General features: G+C 55.3%; 1 protein-coding gene across 1 annotated transcript; it reads right to left on the reverse strand.

The window, feature by feature from the left end:
- Window positions 1-27400, reverse strand: LOC308514903 (maestro heat-like repeat-containing protein family member 7). Its single transcript, XM_081085246.1, has 19 exons — window positions 27327-27400; window positions 26927-27056; window positions 25130-25225; window positions 24339-24443; window positions 23992-24127; window positions 21358-21470; window positions 20882-21064; window positions 20390-20544; window positions 17860-17998; window positions 14490-14689; window positions 10999-11136; window positions 9070-9184; window positions 8560-8700; window positions 7735-7914; window positions 6762-6917; window positions 6381-6503; window positions 3374-3476; window positions 1081-1143; window positions 1-325 (listed from the first exon to the last, which is right to left on the reverse strand). The coding sequence occupies exons 1-19, from the start codon at window positions 27347-27349 to the stop codon at window positions 81-83; spliced, it is 2544 nt and encodes an 847-aa protein (XP_080941372.1). The 5' UTR covers window positions 27350-27400; the 3' UTR covers window positions 1-80.
- Window positions 27401-27981: the final 581 nt, after the last annotated feature.

The following is a 27981-nucleotide window of genomic DNA, read 5'->3' on the forward strand; positions in this document are numbered from 1 at the left end:
GAGAGGTCAGCCACGCGGCATTTATAGTGAGCATGGCTGGGGCCAGGGCCGGCCCTGCGGCGGGCTGGGGCTCAGGGACATCACTGCCTCAAGGACGTCGTCCAGGAGCCCAGGGCCTGCATGATCCAGGAGCGTGGCTGGTGGGACGTGGGCAGGTTCTCGCAGCTGGAGCTCCGGCGGTGCGTGGCGGCCGGGTCGCACACCCACAGCTCCGCGTGTGGCATTGGCCAGGAGGTCCGCCAGCAGCTGGCCAGGATGTTGTCCTGGGCTTGGGCCGCACAGATGCACACCGATGCTTCCGGGTCGTATCTCAAGTTTTCCAGAGCTGAGTCACGGGAAGGAAAGGGGCCACTTGTTAAGAGGTCCCCACACGGGTCTCACACCTCACCCTTCCTTCTCACTTCCACGCCTTGGCTTAGGCACTTTCGGCTCAGCCTCCCCTCATCTTACGTGTCTCCCAGCTCCTCAAATTGTTTACACTTCAAAGGCTGAAGCAAGACGTGCCTCCTCCAGGAAGCCTTCTTGGACTGCCCCAGCCTCCCTTCAGCTTTCCCATCTGCTTTCCCAGTTACAAAAGTAATCTTCCCCCCTTAAGAGTTGAACTGCTTGCCGAAACCGGTTTGGCTCAGTGGATAGAGCGTCGGCCTCCGGACTGAAAGGTCCCAGGTTCGATTCCGGTCAAGGGCATGTACCTTGGTTGCGGGCACATCCCTAGTAGGAGATGTGCAGGAGGCAGCTGATCGATGTTTCTCTCTCATCGATGTTTCTAACTCTCTATCTCTCTCCCTTCCTCTCTGTAAAAAATCAATAAAATATATTTAAAAAAAAAAAAAAAAAGAGTTGAACTGCTTGCCCTGCGCTAAGTGGTTTATGGTCTGGGTTCCTAGACGATAAGCTTCCCTAGGATGGGGTGACTCCATGGTACCTAACATGTACTCGCGTGCATGAAGACTAACACAGCTGAACTGAGCTGAGGACTCTTGCCTTGGAACGCATCCCTTCCCTTTTCTCTGACCCATTGTGAGCCTCCTCATTCTCTCACTGGCCCCTGAAATCTCACCAACACAGGGCACAACTTACCGGCTTTAACTTCATTCAGACGCTCTTCCGTCATTATGCTATCCATGAAGGGGACCAGGGACCCTTGAGTATAATGCAAGCAAGAGGTGAGCAACCCACCTCCTGACTCGGACCCGCCCCCATCCCTCCCTCAGACCAGACCTCCTCAGAGAAGCTCTTCCCACTCTTCTCCAGCCCCACAAACGAGGACACAAAGGCGAACTTCATTTTGACCCTGGACAGAGTCCCAAGAGGGCCCCTGGGAGAGGTGGCAGGCTCGCAGGGCGGGGATGGCACCGGGACAGGGGCAGGATGTGGGCTGTAGCCAATGCTGACGGGCAGCCCCAGGTGGCCTCTGAGTCAGACTGGCCCTTCCTGTCCTCACCTGAGACTCGGGAGGTGCTGCCTCAGCTGCCCCTGGTTTAGGGCGTTGGAGCCACAATAACATGAAAGGCGCTGAGTGCCTGGCATCCCTTCCAGGCAGGCAGTTGGCAGGGCCCCTGGAGGGGCGGAGACCCAGCTCCTCAACCATGGTGTTCCCGCTCCCCTGCCCCCGGCTGCATGCCTGGCTCCCCAAGTGCCAGCCGGTCCTTGCATGGCCTGTACCTCTCGGAAGGCCCTTCCTACATGACAAGCTCCCCTGGGATGGGGTGCTGTCCTGCATCTTGGTGACTCCACGGTCCTTCTGGCTAATTCCTGTTTGTCCTTGAGTATTCAGCTCAGCAGAGTTGCTCCCCTAGGAAGTCCTTCCTGCCCCTGCCCACAGGCAAAGGGAAGCCCCTCTCGGGGTTCCCACAGCCCGAGTGTCTCTCTCTGTAGATACCGTGTTGTACTTCACATGTGGCTTACGAATGACCCGCCAGACCAAGGGTTGCTTCAATCCACGGGGGAAGGGCGGAGGGGGGCAGTTTCTGAGGATCCAAAGCATGTGCACAACTGTGTGCGTGTGTGCCTCTTCCTAGAGAAAGTGCTCATGACTTCCTTCAGAGTCTCCCCAAAGATTGGTCACCCCGAGGCTGGGATCGCTGCCCCCGCTGGGGACTGTCTGCGGGCAGAGGCGGGCGCTGCTCGCGGCCTTGTTCCCAGCACAGGCCCTGGCGCAGAGGAGACGCCCAGGAGTTAGACACCAACATTTTACAAAGTGACCAATTTGGAACAAGATTTAGGAATTAATGTCACTCCATGTGAGAAACATCTGAGGGCTCCCCCAGTCCCGGGCATGGCTCCGCTATCCCATCGCCGATCACTTTGCCAGCCCTCCGCCATCAGCATCACCTCCTGAGGCTTCTTTGTTTATCTAAACCAGCGGTTCTCAACCTGTGGGTCGCGACCCCTTTGGCAGTCGAACAACCCTTTCACAGGGGTCGCCCAAGACCATCCTGCATATCAGATATTTACATTACGATTCATAACAGTAGCAACATTACAGTGATGAAGTAGCAACGAAAATAACTTTATGGTTGGGTCACACCATGAGGAACTGTATTTAAAGGGCCAGAAGGTTGAGAACCACTGCACCTAAGCCGAGGACTGACACAGAGGAGAGGGTCAGCCACCATTTGCTAAACAAACCGCTGAAGGGATTCGTGGCTGAGTGGATGGATGCAAAACTGCGAATGAAATGAGGGAACTCAGGGAAACATCGCTTTACAAGGTGTGGGGTGGGAGCATCGTCCTCTCCAAGCCTCTGAGCAGCAGGGCCTGGTCCTTGGCGAAGGGTGTGTGGTTATTTGGGTGGGGGGGGGGGGGGAGGTGGGGGGGGCAGGGTAATAGCTGGGAGGAGACATGCCCAGCGTGTCAGCAGCAGGGTACTGTGGGGTGAGGGGAACCTGCTATTTGTCTTCCCCACACAGGCAGAGGTCGGGAGTGTGGGAAATAGGAGAATGATGGTGACTAACGTTGACTGAGCACCTTGCCGAGCCAGGCTTCACATTACAAAGAAAAATTCTCCTCCATCTGAAACAGCAGTTGATCCTCAACTCACAGATGAGAAAACCGAGCTCAGAAAGGGGATCAAGGAGCCGAGCTTTGACTTCCCTGTCCCACTGTGCCGCGTGGCCTTCCTGCTGGGCCTCGACCCAGGCGGGAAGCAGCAGCTCTGTCGGCACAGGAGCCAAGGCCGCGGCCTGCACGAGGACCCCAGGCTGCGTGCAGCCTGTGGCCACGTCCCAGGCACTGATCTTAGAGGAGAGAAGACTTCTCTAACTTGCACCATGACTCCCTGCTGGCCAACCCGCAAACCCAAGGGGAGCACCCACCCAGGCGCCAAAAGGGCTGGAGACTGTGCAGAGCCCCAGGAGCCAGGGCAGGTTACCTATGAACACGACCGAGGACTTGCGGAGGGAGGCCCGGGCATTCTTGGAGTACTCCAGGCTCTGGCTGAGAAATGTGAGGGCGCTGTCTCGGTGGGTGTTCACCTGGACAAGAGAACCCCGAGAGCGCTGAGCCCTCACCTGGACTCATCCACTCCTCCCGGTGCCAGGAGTGGCGACTGTAGGACAGCCAAGCCTGGCCCTTTGCCTCCTGATATCCCTGCCTGAGCCCCCAGAGGCCAGCCTCACCTTCTCTTAGCTGATCACACAATCACTTCAGTTCCTCCTCTCCCGCCCGCCTCACTCCCCTGCTGCAGCTGGGAGGGACGTTCTAAAATGCAGTTCCTGCCGGAGGTGAGAATGCATGTGGCGGCAAGCGAGGGACTTGATCGATAGGGAGGCAGGTCTGACCAGGGTGAAGGGTTCAATTGCAGAGCAGTTGGGAGTAAACTGGAGAGTGAGGAGGGTCTTAAAAACTAGACAGGAACAGGGCTTACTCGTGCATTAGAAAATAGGCAGCCAGCTTTCCTGCCTGATAGGGCAACAGCAAATCAGTGTGGGGGGCAACAAAGGCTGACAGTGGTGTTCAGGATGAGTCTGATCCAGTGGAAACTGGGGGCAGGCATCCTGCTAAGAGGCTGTTGCGGGAGATGAAGGAGAGGATTGTCACTCCTCGGTGGACAATCCGCACATCAGGAAATAAACTCCTGGGCCTGGCGTGCAAAGCCTTCATGATCAAGTTCCTCCTCAGCCTGAACTTCCACCACTGCCTCCACCCACCTGCACCTTGTGCTCCAGGCCCAGGACGTCGCCGGCTCCCCCCAGGTCTGTGCCTGGTACACGCAATGGCTCCTGATCTCAGTGCCTTCCCTCTTTTCCTCAACTGATGAATTCCCTCTTGTGCCTTGAGGCTCAGCCCAGAAGCCATCTCCTGCCTGCAGCTTCCTTAACCCTCAGGCAGAGCCAATCCCACCACCCTTGATGCTTCTGCAGCATCTTGCACACTTTGTCACTGCACTTTGACCTTGTGCTGTAGTTATTCATACCTGTTGTTCCCCTTGGTTCTGAGCTCCCCAAAGAGAAAGAGCCATCTCACTCAGCTCAGCACCCTGGGCAGGACTTGGCATGGTACAGGTACCATGAAAGTGTAGGGTGGATGGATGAATGAGTGCGCGAATGAATGAATGAATGAATGAATTGATGAATTAGTTACCACCCCTTCTAAAGCTAAGACTAGAACTTGACCTTCACATGAGCAAAGCTGTTGACACTCAGAGCCCAAAGAAGAGACTGGGAATCCTGCGGGGTCTACACAGAGGCCACAAGCTGGCAGCCCACAGGCCACAGTGGCCAGCCAAGCAGTGACCAGCACAGGGTTTTAAGCAAGCTAAATAGACTGCTAATTAATGTCTTATAAAAACCGGTGTTTCTGGCTTTTCTTGTGAAACCAGAGGCCTGGCAAGAGTGGTTGCACAGTGAGCTGGAGCCCCCTGCAGGCTTTCCGCAGGGCCAGGCCTCCAGGCTGCCGCAGGCCCTACCACGGCCCGTCACTCATGATCAGTATCTGCCTAGTCACTGGTCATGGCAGGGATCTGGATTAGTGCCCTGGAAAACACTTCCTCCAGGCCTTTTTCTCTCTCTGTACAATGATGGTGATAACATTAGACACTGGATTGAGCGGATTCTGAGCATCATGGATAATGGTGGTGTGGAGCCCTTGTCTCAATTCCAGTAACAATCTGTATATAGTTGTTAGGTTGGTATGGGGGATGCTGGCATGTTCTGTCCAGCTCTCCCTTTGGTATGAAAAATGTATTCCCCCAGCTTTGGGCATTGCCTTGGCTGGAGAAAACTGCTGATCCGAGGTCACGTCCTTTCCCAGGGCGGCTGGCATCCAGAGACAGGTGCACACAGAGGGGCGAAGACTTTACCCACAGCCCCAATCGGAGAATCTCACATGGTGTTGGCTGAGGCCTCCCCTGAGCTCACTGAGGCTTGACTTCTCTATCACTCCTGCTCTTTGCCTTCCCTTCCACAGGCATTGGCCCCAAGGGTCCTCCTTCATAACCCCCCGCATGCTCATCTCTTAGAGTCTGCATCGGGGAACCCTGCCCTGACAACAGGGGAGTAAAGGGGACTGGGTGGCAAAGCTTCCTGATTGTCATGTGGAGGAACTGGGCTGCGTCATGCAATGCAGCCCTTTTCTACCTTAGGGTGTTCTCAGTGTCACCTGGAAAGGGGCTCTGCAGTCACATAGGCCTGGGAACCATGCATTGAACAACCGTGAAACGTCCTTAGCACAGAACATCTCAAAGGCTTTAATGGGCTGATGGCATTGCACATGCCCAAGAGGAAGATGACAACGTAGTATTTCCCAAACTTATCTGAGAACTTCGCTTCTCCCCTGTAGGGCATGTCTCACAGAGCTGTGTCACAGACAGTAAAATAGGAGCCAAGGAGGCCCTTCCAGAAGATAAACACACGCGTGTTTGAACCAGAACACCCCGCTGGCCTGGGTGGGGAATGGATTGCAGAAGATGAGGTTAAAGGCTGGGAGACCCACTGGGTGGCTGGACCCCTGTCCCAGCCGAGGGACATCCACGACTGAACTAAAGGCAAGGACTGGGGATGGGGAGGGAAAAACAGACTCGGGGATTCCGGTTGCTTAATATTGATCCAACGTGGAAGGTGAGGGAGATGACGGAGTCATCTAGGGATGATTCTAGGGATCTAGAGGGACTGAGCAGAAGTGACATGGGGAGGCCAGGAGAGAGATGCTGAGCTGGCAGTGCATGGGGCTGAGCCGGAGGCATCTGGCGGGCCACTGGGAAGTGAACACTAGCAGGGAGGAGACGAGCCAGAGACGGAGATGGACATGCAGGAGCCAGCAGCTCATGGGTGGTAGTGGGCTTGCCAGTCAGGGTGTATAAAGAAAGAAGAAAAAAAAGGAAAGAGTTGCCCACGTCCAACATACTCATAAGGAACCACGGTAGTGTCGGCAGCACTCACGAGGTAGTTGCAAATTTTGGTCACCGCCTGCTGCTGGCTGTCCCAGGGCTTTCGGCTGTAAGCTCTTTTGGGCAATTCCCAAGCCATGAAGCAAGAGCAGCGGAACAGGGTCTTCACACACAACTGGGGACCGACAGGAAGAGAATGTCAGAGCGGCAGCATCCCAGGACAGCCAGAACGCGTCCCAGAAGAGACTGTGTGACACTGGATTTTGGAAAACCAATTCCCGTCTGAAATGTACAAGCAGGCTGGTTGTTTGGAAGAGGAACCCTGACATGGGCGCGTTTGGAAAAGGGACTCCCCTCGGTAGATGGTTGGTGATTCTGGATCCGTTTCCACAGAGGGAGACGCGCCCGCAGGGCCCGGTGCCTGCACACTCACCTGGCCCACCTTGGTGTTGCCCTCTTGCATGGTCAGCAGCAGGGGCACCAAGGTGCTGACCAGCTGCTGCTCCATGGCCGGCGTGCAGGGGGACCGCAGCTTCTGGACCACCTTGCCGTACAGGCTGATGCAGAAGGAGCGCACATCCTCTCGTGCCTGGGACAGACGCGGAGGCTCAGGCGCATCCCCTCCTCCAGGAGGCTGCCTGGGCCTCTGAGCCCCACATGGAGGCACCCAACCTTCCTTCCACTCATTCCGAGTGGCCCTCCAGGCGCAGGAGACAGAGACCAGCAGAGGCTGCCCGGTGGGGCTGGCCTGGGGCTGGCCTCTCCCTCACCGGAGCCTAGATCCGGAGCTCCACCGGCTCTTCCCAGCCAGGGCTCCCGCTTACCTACAAGGTGCCTAAGTGCCAAGTAGAAAAATGCCCCCCTCTGCCAGAACCGATAAAAACGCACTCCCTGGCCCTGGCCCTGGCCGGTTTGGCTCAGTGGATAGAGCATCGGCCTGCGAACTGAAGGGTCCCAGGTTCAATTCCGGTCAAGGGCACATGCCCGGGTGGTGGGCTCGATCCCCAGTGGGGGACTTGCAGGAGGCAGCCGATCCATGATTCTCTCTCATCGTGGATGTTTCTATCTCTCCCTCTTCCTTCTTCTCTGAGAACAATGAAAATATATATTTTTTAAAAAAATGACAAAGTATTTATTTAAAAAAAAAACTGCACCCCCTGTAGGTGCACAACAGCAACAAAGCAAGTCTCTGGGGAGAACGCCCTCTATCAGAGCCAATTAGAAAAGGACCTTCCTCTATGCACACCTATTGCAAAAAGATGTGTTGGAATGACTTGGCCCTGCCCAGGTCCTGCGGGCCATGGGGTATGGCAGACCGCAGGGTAGTAAAGAACTGCCCTCTATATGCCGACCCCCACCCCTCCCACCTCCCACCTCCCACCACCCACCCCCGTGGGGTTCCTTACGTCACTGAAGTGTGGCAGCAGGATCTGCAGCAACTCCACATAGACCGAGCTGTCATTCAGCTTCCGGTCCTGCCCCTTGAAGATGGTCTTGAGGTTGTGGCCCGCCTCCATCACCAGCAGCCCGTCCACGCTCTTCAGGCCCTTCACCATGGAGGGCAGCAGGGCCTGCACCTTGGCGGTCTGTGGGGCAGGAGCTTTGGGATAGGGCTCCTGCCTGGGCTAACGGGTAGGAGACCCAGCCCCGGGTTCACGGAGAAGCACTTGGTGGAACAAGTCCTGCTTCCAGGCTCTGCTATGCCAGCCACCCGCCTGGATGGCCTCACCCACGCTCTGTTCTCCCCAGAGCCCCCTTTGCCTTGCTGGCTCCTTCCTGGCCCGGACGCCCGGAGCCCTTTGCTGTCTGCCCGCTGCCTCGTGTTGTCAGTTTGCTTTGTGAATCTACGTTCTGTCACTTCCTCCCGCTACGTCCATCCTGAGCTGCAACCGCGAGTGGTCGGAAAAAACAAAGCACTTTAAAAAACGCTAAGGATTCCCCAGCAGTCCTGGCCTTGGTTTCCTAATCCGTAAAACCAGAGCAGTTATTGCCGTGCCCGGGCCTTCTTACACACACTGCCTTGAAGATCGTTGTGAACAGTCTGGGTTAGAAACTGCTTCAGAAGAATACAGCATTCAGGGAGTTATTAAGAGCTATCTGTTTCACTGATGGGCAGGACAGAAACGGGGTCTGATTCCAGCGCTGGCACCCGAGAGCGGACGGCGGCCCGCTCCATCCTCCCTCCCGCCCTGAGCCGGGCTCCGCCGGGCTCACCGCTGTCCTCGGCTCACCTTCTCAGTCTTGCGGGCCAGGATGACCAGGCCTCGGATGGACAGCACCTTCATGATGGGGTTGTGGTGGTTCAGGCCTTCCGCCATCCGCCCCAAGGAGTACTCCTCGGGGATCCGCCGCACCTGCTCCATCTGGAAGAGCTGAGGGAGGGTGGCCATTGCTCCCCGTGTGCCCAGGCACCAAGAGTGCACTGAGAGAAGGGCAGAGTCAAATGTGCATTTGCATCTCCGATCTGGTGCCTGGCACACAGACATGCCCAGCAAAGGATGGTGGTTGCCTGGGGCACAAAGGGGGTCTGAGCAGAGTGGAATGGGTGGAGGAGTGGAGAGAGGAGGTGAGAAGGGAGGGAAGAGGGAGCTCATCATATTCAAGAGGAATCATGCTCACAAAATACTGTAAATGGTTAAGCACAGTTTACACAGGAGAAAAGACCAATAATGTGACCTGAGGCCTAGGCTCGGGGGAGGCCTGGGAGCAGCCCCTACCGGCACCCAGTGCCCGGTTGGTACCTCCACAAAGAAGGCAGTGGCCGTGATCTTGTGCTTCTCATCGCCGCGCTCCAGGAGCGGGATGAGCAGGTAGAGGATGCGGCACCGCTCCTGGCAGGAGTACTGCACCATGGCCCTGGGGGTGGGGGGCAGAGGGGCAGTCCCTCAGGCTCTCCAGCCCCAGGGAGCCCGGCTGGTGGGGGTCTGGCCATGACCCTCGAAACTATGGACAAGACCAGGACACCGGGGTTCTGTGCTCCCAAGATTCCCCACCTGGACAGCATCTCAGAGGCCACCGAGGTTAACTGCTTTGTTTAGCAGGTGAGGAAACTGAGGCTTCGAGTGGGGAAGTGACTTGCCCAAGAGCACAGGGCAGATCAGTCAGACAGACAGGCCCAGGACTCCCGACTGCACAGGACGGGTTCAGGAGGACACAGCAGGAGAGAGTGCGAGGGCCGCCCACTGAGTGCCAGGCAGCAGCCTGATGCGTTACCATGTGGCTGCATCGGATCCTCACCCCGAAGCTTCGAGGCAGATTACCGTTATATCCCCATTTTCACAGATAAGGAGACAGAGGCCCGGGGTCACAGCGCTGGGGACGTGGCAGGGCTGGAGCCCCAACCCCGGGCTCTCCACTCCAGCTGTCTTGTTTATTGTACCAAGTCAGTGGTTCTCAAAGCGTGGCCCCTGGATCAGCAGTGTCAGCATCCCTGGAAATGCACATTCTCAGGCCCCGCCCCAAATGGGGTGAATCGGAAACTCTGGGGGTAGGGCCCAGCAATCAGCGTGTCAACAAGCCCTGTGAATGACTGTGCGGCTCGCTCAAGTCCGAGGACCCCTGCGCTACGCTCCATTCACCAGTGAGTCAGAGAGCATGGCAGCTGCAGAGTCTGGAGTGAGGCAGCCTGGGTTCAAATCCTGGCCCCACCACTAGCTGTGTGGCTTTAGCAGGTCACTTACCTTCTCTGTGACTCGGTTTCCTCCTGGGTAGCACTGGGATAATAACAGTGCTATTTCATCAGCCATGGTGAGAATTAAACGGAATAACCCACATACACACAGCCCTTTGCATGCTGACTTGAGCATATTAGGTGCTCAGTAAATGTGTTGTGTCCTGAGACCCAGGGAGAGCACCATCCTGGGCACTTGGTGCAGGGTTGAGGGACAGGCTGTTCTCACAGGGGTCACATCACTGACATCAAGGGGCCCTCTCCTGACCCCAAGGGAGGCTGTGTGTGGTGACAGGGAAGAGCCCTGGGCTGGGTCAGCAGGTCATTTCCCGGCTCTGCCACTTCCTGGCTGTGTGACTTTGGTACATAACTGTCCCTCTCTGGCATCCTCCTCTGCATTAGTCATTCCTGCCCGCCCCCCCGCACCCCCCCCCGCACCCCCAGTCAGCAGAAGGATAGTAAAAGCTAACCTGTGTTGAGCTCTTACCACATGCCAGGGGCTCTTCCCAGTACTTTATTTAATCCTCCCCCCAAATCTTGCTGGGGGTCCTGTTATTATTTCCACACTAATGGAGAAAAAACTGAGGCACAGACAGGGGCGTGACTTGCCCGGGTCACAGCTGGGGATGGCAAAGGGGGTTCAGACGCAGGCAAACCAACTCCCAGGCCACACTCCGAACTACCTGACGACCCCATCCTTCCTGCATTCGTGTGGGAGCTAATCATAGCGCAGTGAGACGAGGGGCTTCATCAACCCTCAGTGCCCTGCGATGCCAGGCCCTGTGGCAGCCATGTTGCCTCCACAGAGCGGGTGCCGTCCCTCACCTCTGTGCCGTCTACCCGCCAGGCAGACGGTGCTCTCCCGGTTTAGAGAAGGGGTGGAGGACTGAGGGGCTGGTTTGCCAGAGAGACACAATCCCACACCTGTCTGTCTGTCTGTCTGTCTGAAGAAGCCGCGGTCTCTCCCCTCCCTCCGACCCCTGCCCGGGCCCGGCCTCACCTGGCCAGCAGGGACACGCCTCGGTGGTGGTTCTCCTCCTGCCCCATGAGCTCCCAGCCGCCCTGGTCATCCAGAAAGGTGGCCTCGTATGAGCAGCCCATCTTCAGCAGCAGGGTTTTCACCACTTTGACCACCCAGCTGCCAAGACAAGGGGGCTGAGACCTCATGGCGCCCCGCTCCCAGCAGGCTGGGCCTCCCTCCGCCCAGGCCTCTTCCACGGGCAGCCCCCATTTTAGCCAGAGGAGCTTCTCTCTGCCAGGCTACTTGTTGGCGAGTGTGCTCAGCGTATCCACAAAGAGTGGCTTTTGTACGAACCATCATTAGCTTTGAGAGCAAGAGAACACAGAAGCAAAACTTCCCTCCCTTTGAGCTGGTGCTTTGCCCTCCCATTTCCCCGGGGCCTCGTCAGTGGGAGGAGAGGTCGGAGCTGGGGCTCCCTGCCTCCCCGCCCTGCCTCACGCTTGCCCTCCCCCACTGTCACGCCCATGGCTGGGTGGTGCTCTGCGGGACAGTCCTGTCTGCTCATTTGGACACAGTCTCCTGTCCAACCATGAGCCCTTCATCTGATTGGGACACTTAAGTAGTGAGTCCCAAACCTAGATGCACAACAGGACCTGGGGAGCTTGTACAACCTGCGGCCTGACCAGGCTGGGCCCCGGCTTCTGTGCCTTTGAAGCCCCTGGGTGAGCTTGGAGGGCACTGCCAGGGAGTCGTCCTACTGTGCGCCTAGCACAGCACTGGGTGCTCACAGATATATAGGGTGTATGTGCGTATATGTATATGTACTAGTATGTGTATGTGCGCATATATATGTTTAGGTGTGTGTGTATGTGTATGGATATATATAGATATATATACATCTACATGTGTGTATAAACCTTTATTAAAATAAAAAAATGACAATGTGTGGAATAAAGTTTACATTTAAACAGTGTTTTCCAGAAACCCAAACCCTTGCTTTAAGAGTTTATAATGCTCCCTGGCTGGTTTGGTCAGTGGTTAGAGCAGTGGTTCTCAACCTTCCGGCCCTTTAAATACAGCTCCTCATGTTGTGACCCAACCATAAAATCATTTTCGTTGCTACTTCATAACTGTAATGTTGCTACTGTTATGAATCGTAATGTAAATATCTGATATGCAGGATGGTCTTAGGCGACCCCTGTGAAAGGGTCGTTCAACCGCCAAAGGGGTCGCGACCCACAGGTTGAGAACCACTGGGTTAGAGTGTCAGCCCATGGAACGAAGGGTCATGGGTTGGATTGCTGGCAAAGGGCATGTACCTCGGTTGCAGTTCTCCAGCCCGGGTCAGGGCATGTCAGGAGGCAACCAATCGATGTGTCTCTCTCGCATCACTGGCGTTTCTCTCACTCTCTGCCCCTCCTCCCTCCCTTTCATTCTCTCTAAAAATCAATGGGCAAAATAGCCTCTGGTGAGGATTATAAAAAAGCGAGTTTATGAAGCAGTTGTGTGGACAGACCTCAAATGATACTGGGAGCTGGTGGTTCCCATGATTCAGGACGAAGCATCAAGTATTTTGGAACTCAGGTAACTGGCTCAATTTTCACATTTTTGGTTTTGTAATGAATATTAGTCTAGTGTGAAAACTCAAGCTTCTGAACCAGGGCATTCAGAATCATGCAACCTCTGTGCTAAAGCTTTGAAACTTGCACTCAGTGACAGCCGCACCAGCAATGCCCCAGAGTGTAAAGTCTCTCTCACTCACACACACACACACACACACACACACACACACACACACCTACACACACGTACGCACGAAGGGACAGAGGCAGGCAGGCCCCAGATGTTGTCCACCTTAAGAGCCTAGGGCTCACCCTCCCAACTCTCCCATCCACCCTCCTCCCTCACCCCCGAAACTCCCAGCACTGGCTGAGTGGCTAAGCTGAGATTTATACATTTTTGTTGGAGAAGGAAGGTTATATCTTCCAGTTTAAGCATTAGCACCTTTAACTAAAACAGAATGAGCCACCTGCAAACTATAATCGCAGCACGATGCCATTTTTTCCAGCTTTCAGATTGGCAAAGATGAAAATGTCTTCTACTACACTGTGCTGGCAAAGTGGGAGGACATAGACACTCGCACACGCTGGAGGCAGTGCCCTCTGTGGGCAGCAGCCTGGCAAATCTGGTGTTTTAGGGTTCACTCCAATTCTGCTTTCATCACTGCACAGCCCAGAACTCTTTCCCCCACATATTCCTGCTCCACCTTAATATTTAGACGCAGGAACCCTCTGCTACAGCCATTCCCTGCCAGGAGTTCCCTCTGGTGCAGCCATTCCCTGCCAGGAGTTCCTCCTGCAGAGACAACTGCATGTGTGCACACAGACATGTGAACAAGCAAACTGCTGCAGCATTGTCTGCGGTTGCAATGGGCCTAAATCAAGAGGACCCTGCCCAGGCAGTGTGGCTCAGTGGTGGAGCATCAACCTATGAACCAAGAGGTCACAGTTCAATTCCTAGTCAAGGCACATGCCCAGGTTACAGGCTCGGTCCCCAGTAGGGGTGGGGGATGCAGGAGGCAGCCAATCAATGATTCTCTCTCATCGTTGATGTTTCCATCTCTCTCTACCTCTACCTTCCTCTCTGAAATCAATTTTAAAAATTAAACAAAAAAAGAGGATCCTGGTGAAATAAGTTGTGGTACATTGAAATGTCTTACACAGAAATATTATGTAGTTGTTAAAAATAACGAGCAGTGTCCTTGCCGGTTTGGCTCAGTGGCTAGAGGGTTGACCTGGGTTCAATTCTTGTCAAAGGCACATGCCTGGGTTGTAGCTCAATCCCCAGTAGGGGGCGTGCAGGATGCAGCTGATCAATGATGCTCTCTCATCATTGATGTTTCTATCTCTCCCTCTCCCTTCCTCTCTGAAACCAATTAAAAATATATATATATTTAAAAATGAACAGCTGTACATGTAATGATCTCCAATATATAGCATATGCTAAAAGCAGAAAGGTACACCTGTGTGAGGTTCACAGCCCCATTGGTGTAAAAATAGAGAAATAAACCTATGAGCTTATCTCTGCACACACACCTCTGGGAGGGCAAGGAAGAACTCCGTCCTCCTGGGGAGGGTAACCGGGTAAGGGGAGGAAAGGACGCTCCCTGTTAATGTCTTCGGAGATTTTTGCTATGTGCATATATTACCTATTCTGATTAATAATTTAAAATCCGATGGTTGGGTCTTGGATTCAAACCTAATACAGCTAATACCCCTGGGGAGAGAGGAGAGCGGCACGGTGAGCCCCGGGGGCAGGGGGCGGGGGGGGGGGGGCAGGTTCTCCTGCGGCCCAGCACGGAGCAGAGTCTGACGCACAGAAGGTGCCGGACACCTTGCTGGCGTTCACAGAAGTGTGCTTCTGTTTTCTCTTCTATCCCACAGCTAATTCCCATTGCTCGGCGCCCTCAAGGCCTTCAGAAGGGCCCTTGCTGCGTGGCCCTCCCCGAGCCGGACACAGCAGGGGCATACCACACGGGTTCGAAGACGGAGGGTTGTGCGTCCTTCTTGGCGTCCTTGCGGTCAGGCTGGGACGGCAGGCGGCGAGGCATGTTGAGGCCGATGTGGTAATGGACCTGAATGAGCAGCGCCAGGAGCAGCTGGGGGTAGATGCGCCTCACGCGGCCCAGGCAGCTGTTCACCGACAGGAGCTCGCACAGGCCGCTGGCTGCCTGAGGGCAGAGGGGAGGCTGGTGGGACGTCCTGCCCATTGCCTCGGCATCCCTGGCAGGGGATGCACCGCCTCTCTGGGTGACCTCCGGATCTTTGCTCTACTCTGGCCCAGCCTGGGAAAACCCAGATCCCCTCTACGACCCACCCGGCTCCCGGCTCTCTGGGTGAGCCCTGCGCCAGAGCAACAACAAGAACCTGCCTCTTGCTATTCACACCCCCTGGAGGATTCCAGTGGAGGGATCCCACCCCATCTCTGGGAGGCGGAGTGTCCATGGCACTGTCTCAGTGAGGAGACAAGCTAGATGAGGATGGCACTTGCCCAAGGTCACCCCTTGCAGGCAGAGCTGGGTCATGAGCCCAGGGTTTGAGATAAGGCTGTGGCTGCCCTGCCTCTTCCTCTTTGTAACAGGCACAAAGAGGGGCACCAGCTGACTCTACTTTGGGCCCTTACCTGCCCCGCTGCCTCCCCATATAGCCAGCAGCCAAACAAGCACCAGCCTTGAACAGAGCCAGCGAGGACCAGTCCTGGACTCTCGCACCCCAAACCCACCTGCCTCGCCCTCCTGCCCCCACACCAGCCCTCCCAAGTCCCGGGAACCCGGCTTTGTTGGCGTTTGGCCCACCAGGTTCCCAAGGAGCCACCTTGCACTCACCTCCCAACTTCAGGGGCCAGACCTCTCTGGTCCTGGCGTGGGCCCACCCCTCACACTCAGCCCCACCCCTCACATTGGCCCCACCCCTCACATTGGCCCCACCCCTGCCACTCAGCCCATCAAGTCCTCTCCAACTTGCAGGACCATGTGTAGTGGGAGGGGGCAGTGATGGGCTGGGGTCATGAGACCTGATGGCTCATTCTGGTTCCACCACTCCCTGTCCCTCTTCAGGCCTCAGATTCATCCTCCATAAAGTGAGACTACTGGTCCTCTTCCAGCCAGCTCACAGGTGTGGTGGGAATTGAGTGGAGGATAAGGGAGAATGCTTTCTAAAGAAATGGTTGAAATCTGTGCCACCAAACCCATGGCTTGTTCGCGTGGAAATAAAAGACATAATGTGGGCTGGATGAGAACAATAAGTGGCACTTATTTGTAATTCACGGCTTAAGAAACCCCTTCACATACACTACCTCGCTCTTAACAGGTAAGATAGTCGGGCAGGAGTTATTACTACCCATTTTACAGATGCAAATATGGAGGATAAAGAGGGGGAAGTGACTGACCAAGGTTATTTAGACAGGCAGTGGCAGAGCTAAGACAAGCCTCCTGGACTCAAAGCCTTGACGCTTTTCAGCAGCCCCAAAACCAATGACTATATTTAGACAAAACAGTCTGTGGTGTAAGAAAAGTGGCTAGGGATGTGCCACAGGGCTCTGCTCTTGGCTTAATCTTGCTCAAATGGTTTATCAATACCACAATATAAAAATTAGTCCAGCCCGGCCAGTGTGGCCCAGTGGTTGGACGTCAACCCATACACCAAGAGGTCACCGGTTTGATTTCTGGTCAGGGCACATGCGGGCTCGAGCCCCAGTAGGGGGCTAGCAGGAGGCAGCCAGACAATGTTTCTGTCTTCCTCTCCTCTCCCTTCCTCTCTCCCTCTTAAAAAAAAATCAATTAAAATACATATATTTTAAATTAGTCCAGGCGATCACTACCATGCTGGTTGAACAAGCAGCATGACTGACTGACTGAAGAAGAGGCTAGCGCACACTGACGGGAGGAGGAGCGGATACATGCCCCGGGCAGGGGAGGCGTGGGTGCTGGTGCTTGTTCACAGAACTCCGTGCTGGGGGGAGCGGCAGAGAGATCAGGGGGGAAGCACAGGGTTGGAGGTAGGAGGTCTGGGTATGAGTCCTGGCACCACTGCTCCCCGGCTGTGTGACCTTGGGTAAGACGTGGACTGTACTGCTGAACGGGAGTATCTTCCTCTGCAAAGGACAATGCCACCCACTCCTCCATTCCCCATGCCTGTATTTGCTTTCCTCCATCAGGACGTCCTGCTCTCTGCTGTATCCCAGAGCTTATGAGTGTGCATGGCACATAGTAGGTGCTCAATAAATACTTGTTGACTATATCAGTTCAAACATTTTTAATGTCTACTATGTGCCAGGCGTCTGTGAGACATTGGGGATATCATGGTGAGCAAAATAGGCTCAGTTATTCACCTTCATGCCCCTCACAGATTAATCGAATGACCCCCTCCAACTGCTGTCAAATCACAACTGGGGTAAATTCTCCCAAGATAAAGTATGTGATGCAAAGTATAATATGCACAGATTTCCTCATGTCAGGGAGATCGGGGAGGGCTGCCCTGAGGAGGTGATGCTTGAGCTGAGAGCTGGGGGAATGAATAGACGTTAACTTGGTGGAGAGTAGTCTAGGCAGAGGAAACAACATGTGCAAAGGCCCTGTGACAGAAGATAGCAAAGCACATATGACATTCTGGTCAAGACCATGAGGCTGGAGCAAGCAAGAGGAGCATGGAGTGTGGTAGGGCCCGTGAGGGGTGTGGGGCCTGCAGCAGGGGTAGGAGCACTGTGTTACTCTCCAGGGCAATGGGAGGCCATTGAGGAGGTTGAGAAGAGCAGCTGCGCATTTCTCAGAGACCTATTGGCTGCAATACAGATTACAGGGGCAGGAGTGGGAGCAGGGAGTGAGCAGGTGCCTTAGACCAGGGTAGCAGTGAGAGAGGCAGAGAGAAATTGTCTCTCGAACCAGCGACCTTCCTGCAGTCAGAGCCCGTTCCCTCTGTGTCCTAGGTCTGTGCTCTGAGCCTGGCAGCACCGAGAGCGTAAATGTTTTGTGTCACCAAATGAGGAATGAGTTAGTCTTCACAACCACCCCACGAGACACATACTCTTCTTTCCACTATAGATGCAGAGACTGAGCCTCAGAATGGTACGGTGCTCGGGCCGCACAAAAGTCACATAGCAAGGCCGGTTCTCAGACGCAGGGCTGCCACCCCCGGTCATTTCGGGTTCACTACCCCGGGATGCTGATGGGCCTGTGGTGGCAGTGCCATTGTCATCAGTGGGCCATGGTCAAGAGCCCAGAGGCAGAGGCTTGCTCAAGGCCACACAACTAGCTGCTAGCAGAGCAGGGCACGGGAAGGAGGGTGTGTTAAGCCCAGCAGGGCGGGAGGGGCAGGGGCAGAGGGGCGGGCAGGCAGGTCTCACCGCTAGGGGCACGATGGAGGCCCTGCCCTTCTTGGTGACAGGCTTCTCCTTCAGGCTGGTCAGGAGCAGGTCCAGGAGATCTCGGACTTCACAGCTGGGCTTGCCCAGTATCAGCTGCCTCCACATCTCTGCTCCGTTGCTGGGAGGTCAGGGGTGGGATAGTTAGTGAGGACCAGGGCAGGGCGCCCACCTGGCCTTCCAGTGGTGTCCATGAGCATGCCAGCAAATTTCTGGAACGGCCCAGAAAACACTCCCTGGGAAGCAGGGGCCAATAGTGATAGAAAACCCGATTTCCTAGATGTTATGCCAGGTGCTTTACATACAAGTTATTACTCCAGCAAATACTGAGCGTCTGCTATCTGCCAGGCACTAAGCAAATTTCTGGGGCTACAGGTGTGAACGAGATATTGAGCCATTCAAAGTCACTGAATTCTCACAATGACCTCAGGGTGGGTTGTTATTCCCATTTCACAGATGCAGAGTTGAGGCTCAGGGAGGTGAAATCGCCAGTCCAAGACTCCACAGCTAAAGAGCTGTATTGTCAAGAAGTGACCAGGTCTGATGTCTCCAGAGCCTATGCCCTTTGGGGCCTGGAGCCTGCATTTGCCACATAACATCAAGGAGCCCCCACCCCTGTCCCTTAGAAGGCCGTCCACCAGGCAGGGGGAGGGCATCTGTGCAGACGGCACAGCCTGCGGACACGCCTATCCTGGGGACTTGAAAGCATTGAGAGGCCAGTGCTTCTGCGTGAGGTTTGAACCTTCCGTTAACTTTCCAGCTCTATTCCCCTGGAAACCTGATAAACACAGCATGCCAACCATGTTGCTAGGCACCACTGCTTGTGGTAAAAATGACCCAGTTGGTAAACTGCATCTGGGCTGGGAGGAACTGTAAATTCACTGTAAGAACCGACCGGGGACGCCGTAGCGTTGAGCTTCCTGGGGCGCAGGGACTCTTGAGACTGGATTTGTCCCTGTGGGGACCCTGGAAGCAAAGTCTATGAGTTATTTGTTGTAAGAAATCTAGTTCCTGTGAGGCCAGAGACATTTAAGCCAGGGCGGCTCCTGCACCTTTCACCTGAGAGGCCCAAGAGACCCACTCTTGGACCCAAGGCCAAGAGGAAAGTGAGGAAAGTGAAGCGTCTGGGGCACAAAATTTAAGGAGTCCCTCGCCCTCGGACTCATACAAGTGCAAGCTGGCACCTGAGAGCCAGGGCCTCCTTCAGTGTTGTTCCAGCTCTGCCTGGTGGCTTCATGGGCTGCTGCATGGTTTCCTGCAAAGAGGAGCCCCTGGCACTGCCCCTCCTACATCCTGAGCGACTCTATGTCAAGTGCGGCCCCAGCGGCCTGGTGAGTCCGAACGTCGTGGCTCTGAGAAGAAACCCCCTGGCGGGCAGTGCCGTCAGAAGGGTACGCTTCTTGCAGGCGGGAGAACAGACCCGTGTCGCGCAGCCCGCACCACCCACGTCTTCGGTTTCTATGAATGACACCAACTCTCACTTAGAAGCACGCCCCGTTTGCATAGCTCCGCACAGTTCTTTCACACTCGTTCTCGGCCAGACATCTTAAGAGGTGGGCCACACACTCTCTGCCTTGTCGTAGCCACTCCAAGTGTGGGAGCATTTCCTGGGCTGAGCGGCTGGAGCAGTCAGACTGGTATCTCCTGCCTGCAAGCTCACATCTGGCCCCATCGGGCCACATCAGTCCTCTCTGCCCACCAGGCCACCTGCTCCCTGGAGGCTGAGGGCCCAGTGCGCCCTCCTGCACAGGCCGGGACCCGGCAGGAACTCAGCACAGCTGGCTGCACTGCTTGTCACGACCACTCGTCTGGAGTGGGAATGCAGGGATTACTTCCTGCTTTTGCCTGTGCGGGGAAACTAAGCCCAGAGAGGACAGGCAGGGCACCAAGCCCACACCGCAGCTGACGGCTGAGTCAGGACTGTGTCCCAGGCCTCCTTCCTGTGGCGTCATTACAGCTCTGGGCTTGCAGTTGGTCAGATCCGAGTTTAGGTCCTCACGCTGTTGCTGGCTCACAAACTTCCTGCCTGGCTGGCATGTCTCGGTGGTTGAGCGTCCACCTCTGAACCAGGAGGTCATGGTTCGATTCCCAGTCAGGGCATATGGCTGGTTTATGGGCCCAATCCCCAGTAGGCGGTATGCAGGAGGCAGCTGATCAATGATTCCCTCTCATCAGTGAAGTCTCTCTCTCTCTCTCTCTCTCTCTCTCTCTCTCTCTCAACCTTCTTTTGTGAAATCAATAAAAATATTTTTTAGAAAACAACTTCCCTGAGCCTTAGTTTCCTGATCTGTAGAATGGGGTTGTTGCACTATTAATGCGGAGCACAGACAGCTAGCAGTGCTTGGGAGTGCTTGCTGGTTGCCATAGCACCGCAGAGCACAGCAGAGGGCCATCTGGAAGGGCAAGGGGCTCCTCGGGGTAGAAGGAGAGTCCCAGGCCGCAGGGGTGGGGAGGGGGGAGCTGCTTTGACCCTCTGAGATGTAGTGGCCGACAAGCCCCCCTTACTTGGTACCTGTCCAGTGGGAGGGGGCACATGAGCAGGGCCACGACGACCTCGGTCATAAACGAGCTGGCCAGGAGGGAGATGGGCAGCAGGGCCACCTCGCGGGCCCGGGACTCCTGGATGCGGCTCAGCTGCATGTAGATGGCCTGCATGATTTCCGGGATCTGGAGCACAGCGGGCGGCCGTGAGCAGGTGGAGGCCCATGGGAAGCAAGGGGAGGCGAGGGGGCAGGGAGATGGAGGAGGAGAGGAGTGACAGGATAGAGTGACAGGAAAGAGGGGGCACACAGGAGAGAAACGGGGAGGGCAGATGCCCGCTCCTTCCCTGAACGTGAGCCCCTTTGTCCTCACTGCCCACCTCCACCCCACACCCCACGGGTGAGTTCTTTCTCGCTCCAAGTTGGGGGCACCTAGAACTCAGCCACCACCACCCTGCTCTGCCTGAGGGATGAGCGGGCCCTAGAGGGGTCTCCCCGCCCAGCCCCTGCTCCCAGGGCCTTACCACCTCCAGCGCCCTGTGCCGGTACCACTCCAGCACTGAGCTGAGCGTCACCTCCGAGGCCAGCTGCATCATCTCCCCCGAGTCTCTCCCCCGAGCCTCTGCCTCTGAGCCGCCTGTCAGCCCTTCCAGGGCGGCTAGCAACAGGTCCTTCACCTGCTGGGGCCCCAGGAAGTCTCCGAACTCCTGAAACAGAGGCGCAGAGATGCAGGCACACACGGACAGACCCCGAATGAGCTGTACACAGATGCACAGATGCGCCAGACGGGCAGAGGTCAGCAGGGAGGAGCTGCAAAACAGGGGCGACGTGGCCCATATGCTGTGGCACAGGCCAGCGCGGCCCACGGGGTCGGGGCAGGCTTCCTGTAAAGGGGACTTGAACCTGGGAAGATGGGAGGGGTGGGGAAGGCATTGGGTATGGGCGCTGCCCTTCTCCCACATCCCCGGGAAGGCCCAGGGCAGGGGGCAGCCAGCCGTACCGCGACGACACGCAGAATGTTCTGGCATGGGCTGGCAGGGTTGTAGGGCCCCAAGAACCGCTTGTTGCTCTCATACAGTTCCCTCTGGTTGGTCTCCCTCTTATCTCTGGCTCCTGAAAGAAGAGAGCTTTTTCAGCGGGGCCCAACCACCGCGCCTTTAGAGCATTTTGTTAAACGTAGATGGAGGAAGTGCATACATCGTAGCACCAGCTTAATACACTTTCAAATGCACAGCCTAGCCACTAACTGGGCCCAGACCAAGAAACAGAACGTGATCAGCACCCAGAAGCCCCTCTTGTGCCCTTCTCGGTCCGCTCTCCCCTCGGCACCCGGTAACCAGGGTTCTGCCTTCACCCACAGATGGGACAGCCTTGCTGTTGGACTTCTATGAATGGACTCATATGTTAGCCTGGTGTCTGCCTTTCATGCAACATCATGTGGGCGAGATTCGTTGGCACCATAGCAAGCAGTATTGCTTCATTCATCTCAGTGCTGCATGGTTTCCCATGGTGTGAATATACTACAATTTCTGTATCTGTTCCGCTTCTGAGGGACATTTGGGTTGTTTCCAGCTACCATGCATCGTGCTGCTATGAACAGCCCAGTATGTCTAGTCCATGCCTTTTGGTGAATAAATGTACACATTTGTTAGCTGGGTGGCTGAAGAGAAATCGCTATGTGTTGGGGCAAGCGCAGGTTCAGCTTCAGGGGACGCTGACAGGTCTCCACAGCGGAGACCATGTGCTCCCACCCACAGTGCGCGGGAGTTCCCGTGGCTTCGTGTCTCACCGGCATGTGTATTGTCTGTATGTTTCATTTTTGTCATTCCGGTGGGGGTGTGGCAATACTGTTTTTAATTGACAATCGCCCTACCCTTGGCATTCCCAACCCCCCTTTTCTGCCTTTTTTTCTTTAGGATTTATCATCCTCTAACTTACTATATGCTTTTATTTTATTGTCTCCTGACAACAAGGAGGCAAGCTCAACAGGGGGGATTCTTTAATTCATTAATTTTACATTTGTCTTCACTGCTGTGTCCCAGGGCCTAGAATAGTCTCTGGCACATGATGGCTCTGTTTTTTCTACTGAAGGAAACACATTTCAGGTGCATTTTCTGAGCCCTTACTGTGGCTTGTCCTGGGTCCTACCTGGATCCCCCAGCATAGGCAAGACATGGGCATAGGAAAGGTCTGTCAGGATGGAGGGACCACATGGACCACATGTGTGGGTTGTATGTAAGGGAAGGAGCTTGAGACCTAGAATCAGGCACACGCAGGTTCATATCCCAGCTTGGCTGCTTCCTACAGGGGGGAGGAGCGTGGACAAACCACTTTGCTCCTAGAGAATCTAACAGAGTGGGCTTGGCCTCGGGTTGCCAGATAAAATACAGGCTACCCAGTTAAATGTGAATTTCAGGTAAACAAATAGTTTTTAGTGAAAGTATATCTCAAATATATATTTAATCCAATTATTCATTGTTTATCTGAAACTCACAGCTAAGTGGGTGTCCTCTCCTTTCGTTTGCTAACTCTAGCAATGCTGTACTAACTTGGTCTACCCTGTTCCTGCCCCTAAGGCTAATGATGAACGTGACTTATACCACTTTCACCCACCACTCAGGAGGTCTGAGTGGCTCCTGGGCAGCAGGGGACATTGCCTAGGGGCCAAATATTTGTCCCAAATGCTAGAGGTCAAGAAAAGCAGACACCAGACAGATCCCAAAAGGCTGAAACTGATCATCCGTGTAGGCATGGGGAAAACAAAACTATTTGACAGATGTCTAGGTGTGGTACTGAGCTGGTCTCTTTACATATATGATCTCGTTTAAGCTTTCAAAAATCTTGCGAGTTATATCCTATTGCACCCTTTTTTTACGGGTGAGGAAATTTAGGCCGGAGGTCACACAGCTAGGAAGGGCTAGAGCTGATCTTGTACCGAGGTCACTCTGCCTCCAGAGCCAGGGAAATTTAAACTGTAAGCCCAGGTCCCTTGGCTTGGGGCGATGTTGGGCCTATGGCAAAAAGAAGGATGCAAGGAACAGGTGATACTGTGCACCTCTAGGTGCAGTGCCATCTGGGCACCTGTGCCAGCCCACACCGCATCACCAGCTCCCTGAAGCTGAATCCAGGGATGTTCTCCACCAACAGGTTTTAACCACTCCTGATCCTAAGATAAAATCTGTATTCTGTTCATTCAATAAATAGTCACTAAGCACCCACCATGTGCCAGCCCATGGCTAGCCCTTGGGGATTCGGTGGTGAACCAGACACAGCCTTGCCCTGCCCTCATGTGGGGTTATAGTCTAGTCTAGTGGGAAAGACGGACCAGGAGACAAGATATTAGGGCTACCATGCCTGAGTATATACGGTTCCTTGGGAACGTGAAAACGAGTCACCATTTAAACTCGGGAGGATGAGGAAAAGCTTAGACAGAAGGATTGCTTAAATCAAAACAGGCTTGTGTGTGCCTTTGTCCCCTGGTCCCGTGGGGACTGTGTTTGTGCCTCTGCAGACCCCATCAGACCCTTTGCTGGTCTCCACGATCTCCCACCAGTGCCTTGTAGCTAACGCTCCAGGCAAGTCCCTGGCCAAGCGCCTACGCAGAAGCCTTGCTTCAGAGGTGCTCCAGGCTTACGTTTCTGGAGCTCCAGGATGGTGTAGAGGACGGCGATGCCATCCAAAGCCTCCCGGCCTATGTCCTCCTCAGGGTCCCCGATGCGAAGGATGAGTCTCCCCAGCAGAAGCCCCAGCGCAGGGAATCCCGAAGACATCTGTTTGCGTTGTAATCTTAGGGACTGAGTCTGATAGGTTCAACAGTGCTATACAGCACATGGTGAACGGGGCTGGGATACCTGCCCTGATAGCACAGCCCTCTGAGGCTGGTAAGGGTCGCCTGGGAATCTCTGGACAGATGCACAGGCACCCTCAGAGCTGGGAAGAGTCTCCCCAGAAGTGGCCCCCCGCCTCCCAGGGGACACTCACAAAGAAAGGCAGGGTGAGAAGCGTATGGTTCAACACAGAGACATTGCTGTTCACAGCGCGAGCTCGCTCATGGGCCTTTCCAGAGTTCATCCAGGGCCCCAGGGGCTGTGAGGACGAGGGCAAGACTCAGCACTACAGGCCGGCTGCCAGCCTCCACTGACCAGCTTCCGGGGAGGGCAGAAAGACCACTCCCGCCCTAGCCTCAGTGGATAGAGCGTTGACCTGAGGACTGAAGGGTCCCAGGTGAAATTCCCGTCAAGGGTGCGTACCTCGGTTGCAGACTACTCCCCAGCCCAGGCCCTGGTTGGGGCACATGCACGAGGCAACCAATTGATGTGTTTCTCTCACACTGATATTTCTCTCTATCTTTCCCTCTCCTTCCACTCTCTCTAAAAATCAATGGGAAAATAGTCTCAAGTGAGGATTAAAAAGAAAGAAAGATCACTCCCCACAGTTCTCCTCTTCTTAAAGCTTAGGGACTCATGGGGTCCAGAAGCTGAGAATGAAGCTGGAAGACCAATGAGGAGAGAGATGAAAGATGGAGAGTCATGAGGATAAAAGAGAAAGACAGGGGCAATAATAGAGACAGCAGGAGTATGAGAGATAGGGAGAGGGTGGAGGGGCAGGCATCTGGGACAGGGCTATAAAAGACAGGGAGGCAGAACATTGGCACAAGATGACATCCGGAAGTCAAATCACTCCTTCTGGATCTAGCCCCCCCGCCCCCCACGCTCCCCCTCCTGAGCCAATTCTGCTTCCTCCTCCACCCTTCCTCTCCCCCCTCCCCACACCTCCAAAATGCTCTTCAGCCCAGCAGGAGTGGGGTCCTCAACAAAGAGAGCGTTGAGCAGTGTCTGCAGGGCATCCAGGGTCTGGCGGTAGAGGATCTGTGGACAGGGGGAGGACCAAGCCACTCGGAGCCCCTGCAGCCGACCCTAAACCCGGGCAACCCCTGTGTGTGGGCCCTGGAAGGCTGCTTTCTGGTCCCTCCTCCGAGACTAACTTGATGTATGATATTGGACACATTCCTTCCCCTCCATGGGTACAGTTTCCTTATCAACAAATTGATAATTATTATCCATTCACTTCTTACCTTAAAGGGGGAGAAAGCAGAGACCCCACATTTACTGAGAATCTACTATAGGTCAGGTAAGCAACAAAGGAGGGGTGGGTGGGAAAATGCTCTAGAGCTTAAGAGCTAGATACACTTTATTATTGTCTCTGATTCTTCTTTTAATTGCTATTCCTAGACCTAAATCGATTTTCCAGGTCGCCCCTTCAGGGGCCATCTCTACCCTGCCCAGGCTCCTCCTCTGTCAGCCGCACCACAGCCCTGGGATTGTTTTAGGAAGTGCGTGCATTATACATGCACAGGGCCGAGCAGTGATCCCAGCCACGCTGGGAAGGCCCTCTCCCCCCTGTCTTCCCTTGTCCTGCCAAGTCACCATGTCTGTCTCCCATGTTGTCACTGTTCAGGGTTACAAGGCAACCACCAAGCAAACCTCACTCGCCAACTCCCTCTCATCTGCAACCTATCACTGTGCAGTGCTGACCTCTGCTGGCTAGGGCTGGTACTACAAGGGGACTGCTCTCCTCCTCCTCCCCAACCATCCCCCCAACCCCCCAATGAGCCACCCTTCCTTTAGGTCTCCTCTGGAACCCAGAGCCCGCCGACAGCCGCCTGGTCTGGCGCCCACAGCTCTCTTGCCTTGCTTCCCAGCACTCTAGCCTGGCCCTCTGGGCTCCAGCCACACTGCCAGTGTCACCCTCGCCGACACCATGTTCTCTCTGTCCTCGGGCCTCTGCACAGGCTGTTCCCTCTGCCTGGTGTGCCTTTCTTTCTGCCAGCCCCACCCCCTTCTGCTACTTAGCTCTTCTTTAACCTCAGCTCCAGCACCATGACCCCTGACCCCATCCTGGGCTCTTATAGCACCAAGTACTTCTTGCTTGCAACATTTGCCGGTGTTGTAATTTTGCGTTAATTGTAAGATTCCCTGATCATGTCTATCTCCCCCTGCCCTTGCCCCTACTGAATCTCACCCCTGCACTTCAGGAGTAGGCCCTCGGTTAATATTTGATGAACGAAAGGATGAATGAATGTGCCTTTCCCTGAGCTGAAACACCCTTCCCTTAACTTCCCCCACTGACCCTACATCCTACACTGAGGGTCACCTCTGCCCACTCCTCCTAGGACAGGCCTGCAGAGGCTTAAGACGCTCGTGTGAATGAGCTCCTGGAGGTTCTACTTCTCCAGGCCTCAGCCCAGTCTTTCTGCATCGTGGCCCAGTCCTCAGTCCTCCTCCTCTCAATCCTGGCCACCTCCTCTGGCCAGGCCAACATCTGCCCACATCCCTCTCACAGGGCAGGGCCGGGCCCAGAAGCGGACAGAACACTTCAGAGGAGGCGCTGATCCCCATTCCAAAGATTCATTCATTCACCAAACATCCCTCTCAGGCCAAGAGAGGGTCAGCAAACTGCCCGAGGCCCCGAGGCCTGAGCAGGAGGGTGGACTTCCCCATCCCCTGGAATGTGCCTCACTCCGAGGGCCCTGGGCAGCCGCGGGGCCTGCTGGGGAGGGCCCTGCTCACCTGTATGCTCTCAGCCTTGGCCTCATCTTTCTCCTGCATGGCCTGCACGGAGGGCAGGGAGAACACACTCCTCACGCACGTGTTCACCAGCTCGGACCGCTCCCGGGCACCCAGGGCCGGCTGGGTGTGGCTGGTGCAGCGACAGAAAGCAAAGGCGTGGAGTGAGGGGGGCCCTGTGGCCGGAGGCTGGGCTGTGCATGCAGAGCTGGGAGGATGGAGGTTTAGGGGTGGGTCTGAGAGTCAGACCCACAAAGGGGGAGAGGAGGTAGGGGAGGAGGGACTGGGCAAGGGGAGAGGAGAAGGCATGGGGGTGGGGTTGGGGCACAGCAGGGAGACCCCAAAGGAGAGAGGCAGAGCCCATGGGAAGAAGGACATGGGGTTGGGGAGGGGGTGTGGGCACCTCAGCTGCGTCAGGGTCTCCATGGCCTCCTGACGGACGGAGCTGGAGAGGGAATCCAGCGGCTCCTCCTGGATCTGCCTCTGGACAGGGGACCACAGTTGGGCCAATGAGGGGGGCAGGCCGCTGCAGACCACAGGGCCGTGACCACCCTCCTTACAAGGAGCGGGCGGCAGAGCCCCTCGTCTGGGCAGAACTCCCCGCCTCCACTCCCATAGGCCTCCAGTGAGGGGAGCCTGCTCGCTGCCCAAACCTGCCCTGAGCACTCAGTTCAACGCCACCAAGAACACCCCCGCTCTAACCAGCTGCACCCAGAAATCCACTTAGCCACAGCATGGGGGCTCAGCAAGAACCGTTTCTGAAGCCTCATCGTGGGGAGGAATATTTAAATCATGGACTGGCCCAAAGCAAAAACTCAGCGAAGGGCTCCTGAAAGAAATCCAGTTGGATTCCTTTAAAGATGGTCTAATGATGTCTCACTTTTGATCTGGTACCTGCACACAATAGGTGCGCAATTCATGCTAGTTAAACGGAGGTATCAAGGGCAAGGATGCTTCCTCTCTTTAAGGGACCCAAAGCTAAATACAATTTTGGAAACCCAGCCCATTCTGTGGATAACTGAGAAGTGATTATATTTTGCAAAATACAAGGAAATTCC

The sequence above is a fragment of the Myotis nattereri genome, assembly GCF_964212035.1.
Source record: "Myotis nattereri genome assembly, chromosome: 3".
NCBI lineage: Eukaryota > Metazoa > Chordata > Mammalia > Chiroptera > Vespertilionidae > Myotis > Myotis nattereri.

Bases quoted from the DNA above. Each gene is read 5' to 3' on its own strand.
- LOC308514903 (XM_081085246.1), bottom strand. From the start codon at position 27,349: ATGGAGACCCTGACGCAGCTGAG. The intron at 3,477-6,380 runs GTGAGTGCTGCC...TCTCTTGTCCAG, and splicing joins CCAAAATTTGCAACTACCTC to GTGAACACCCACCGAGACAG. The intron at 1,144-3,373 runs GTAACCTGCCCT...ATTATACTCAAG, and splicing joins GTCCTCGGTCGTGTTCATAG to GGTCCCTGGTCCCCTTCATG.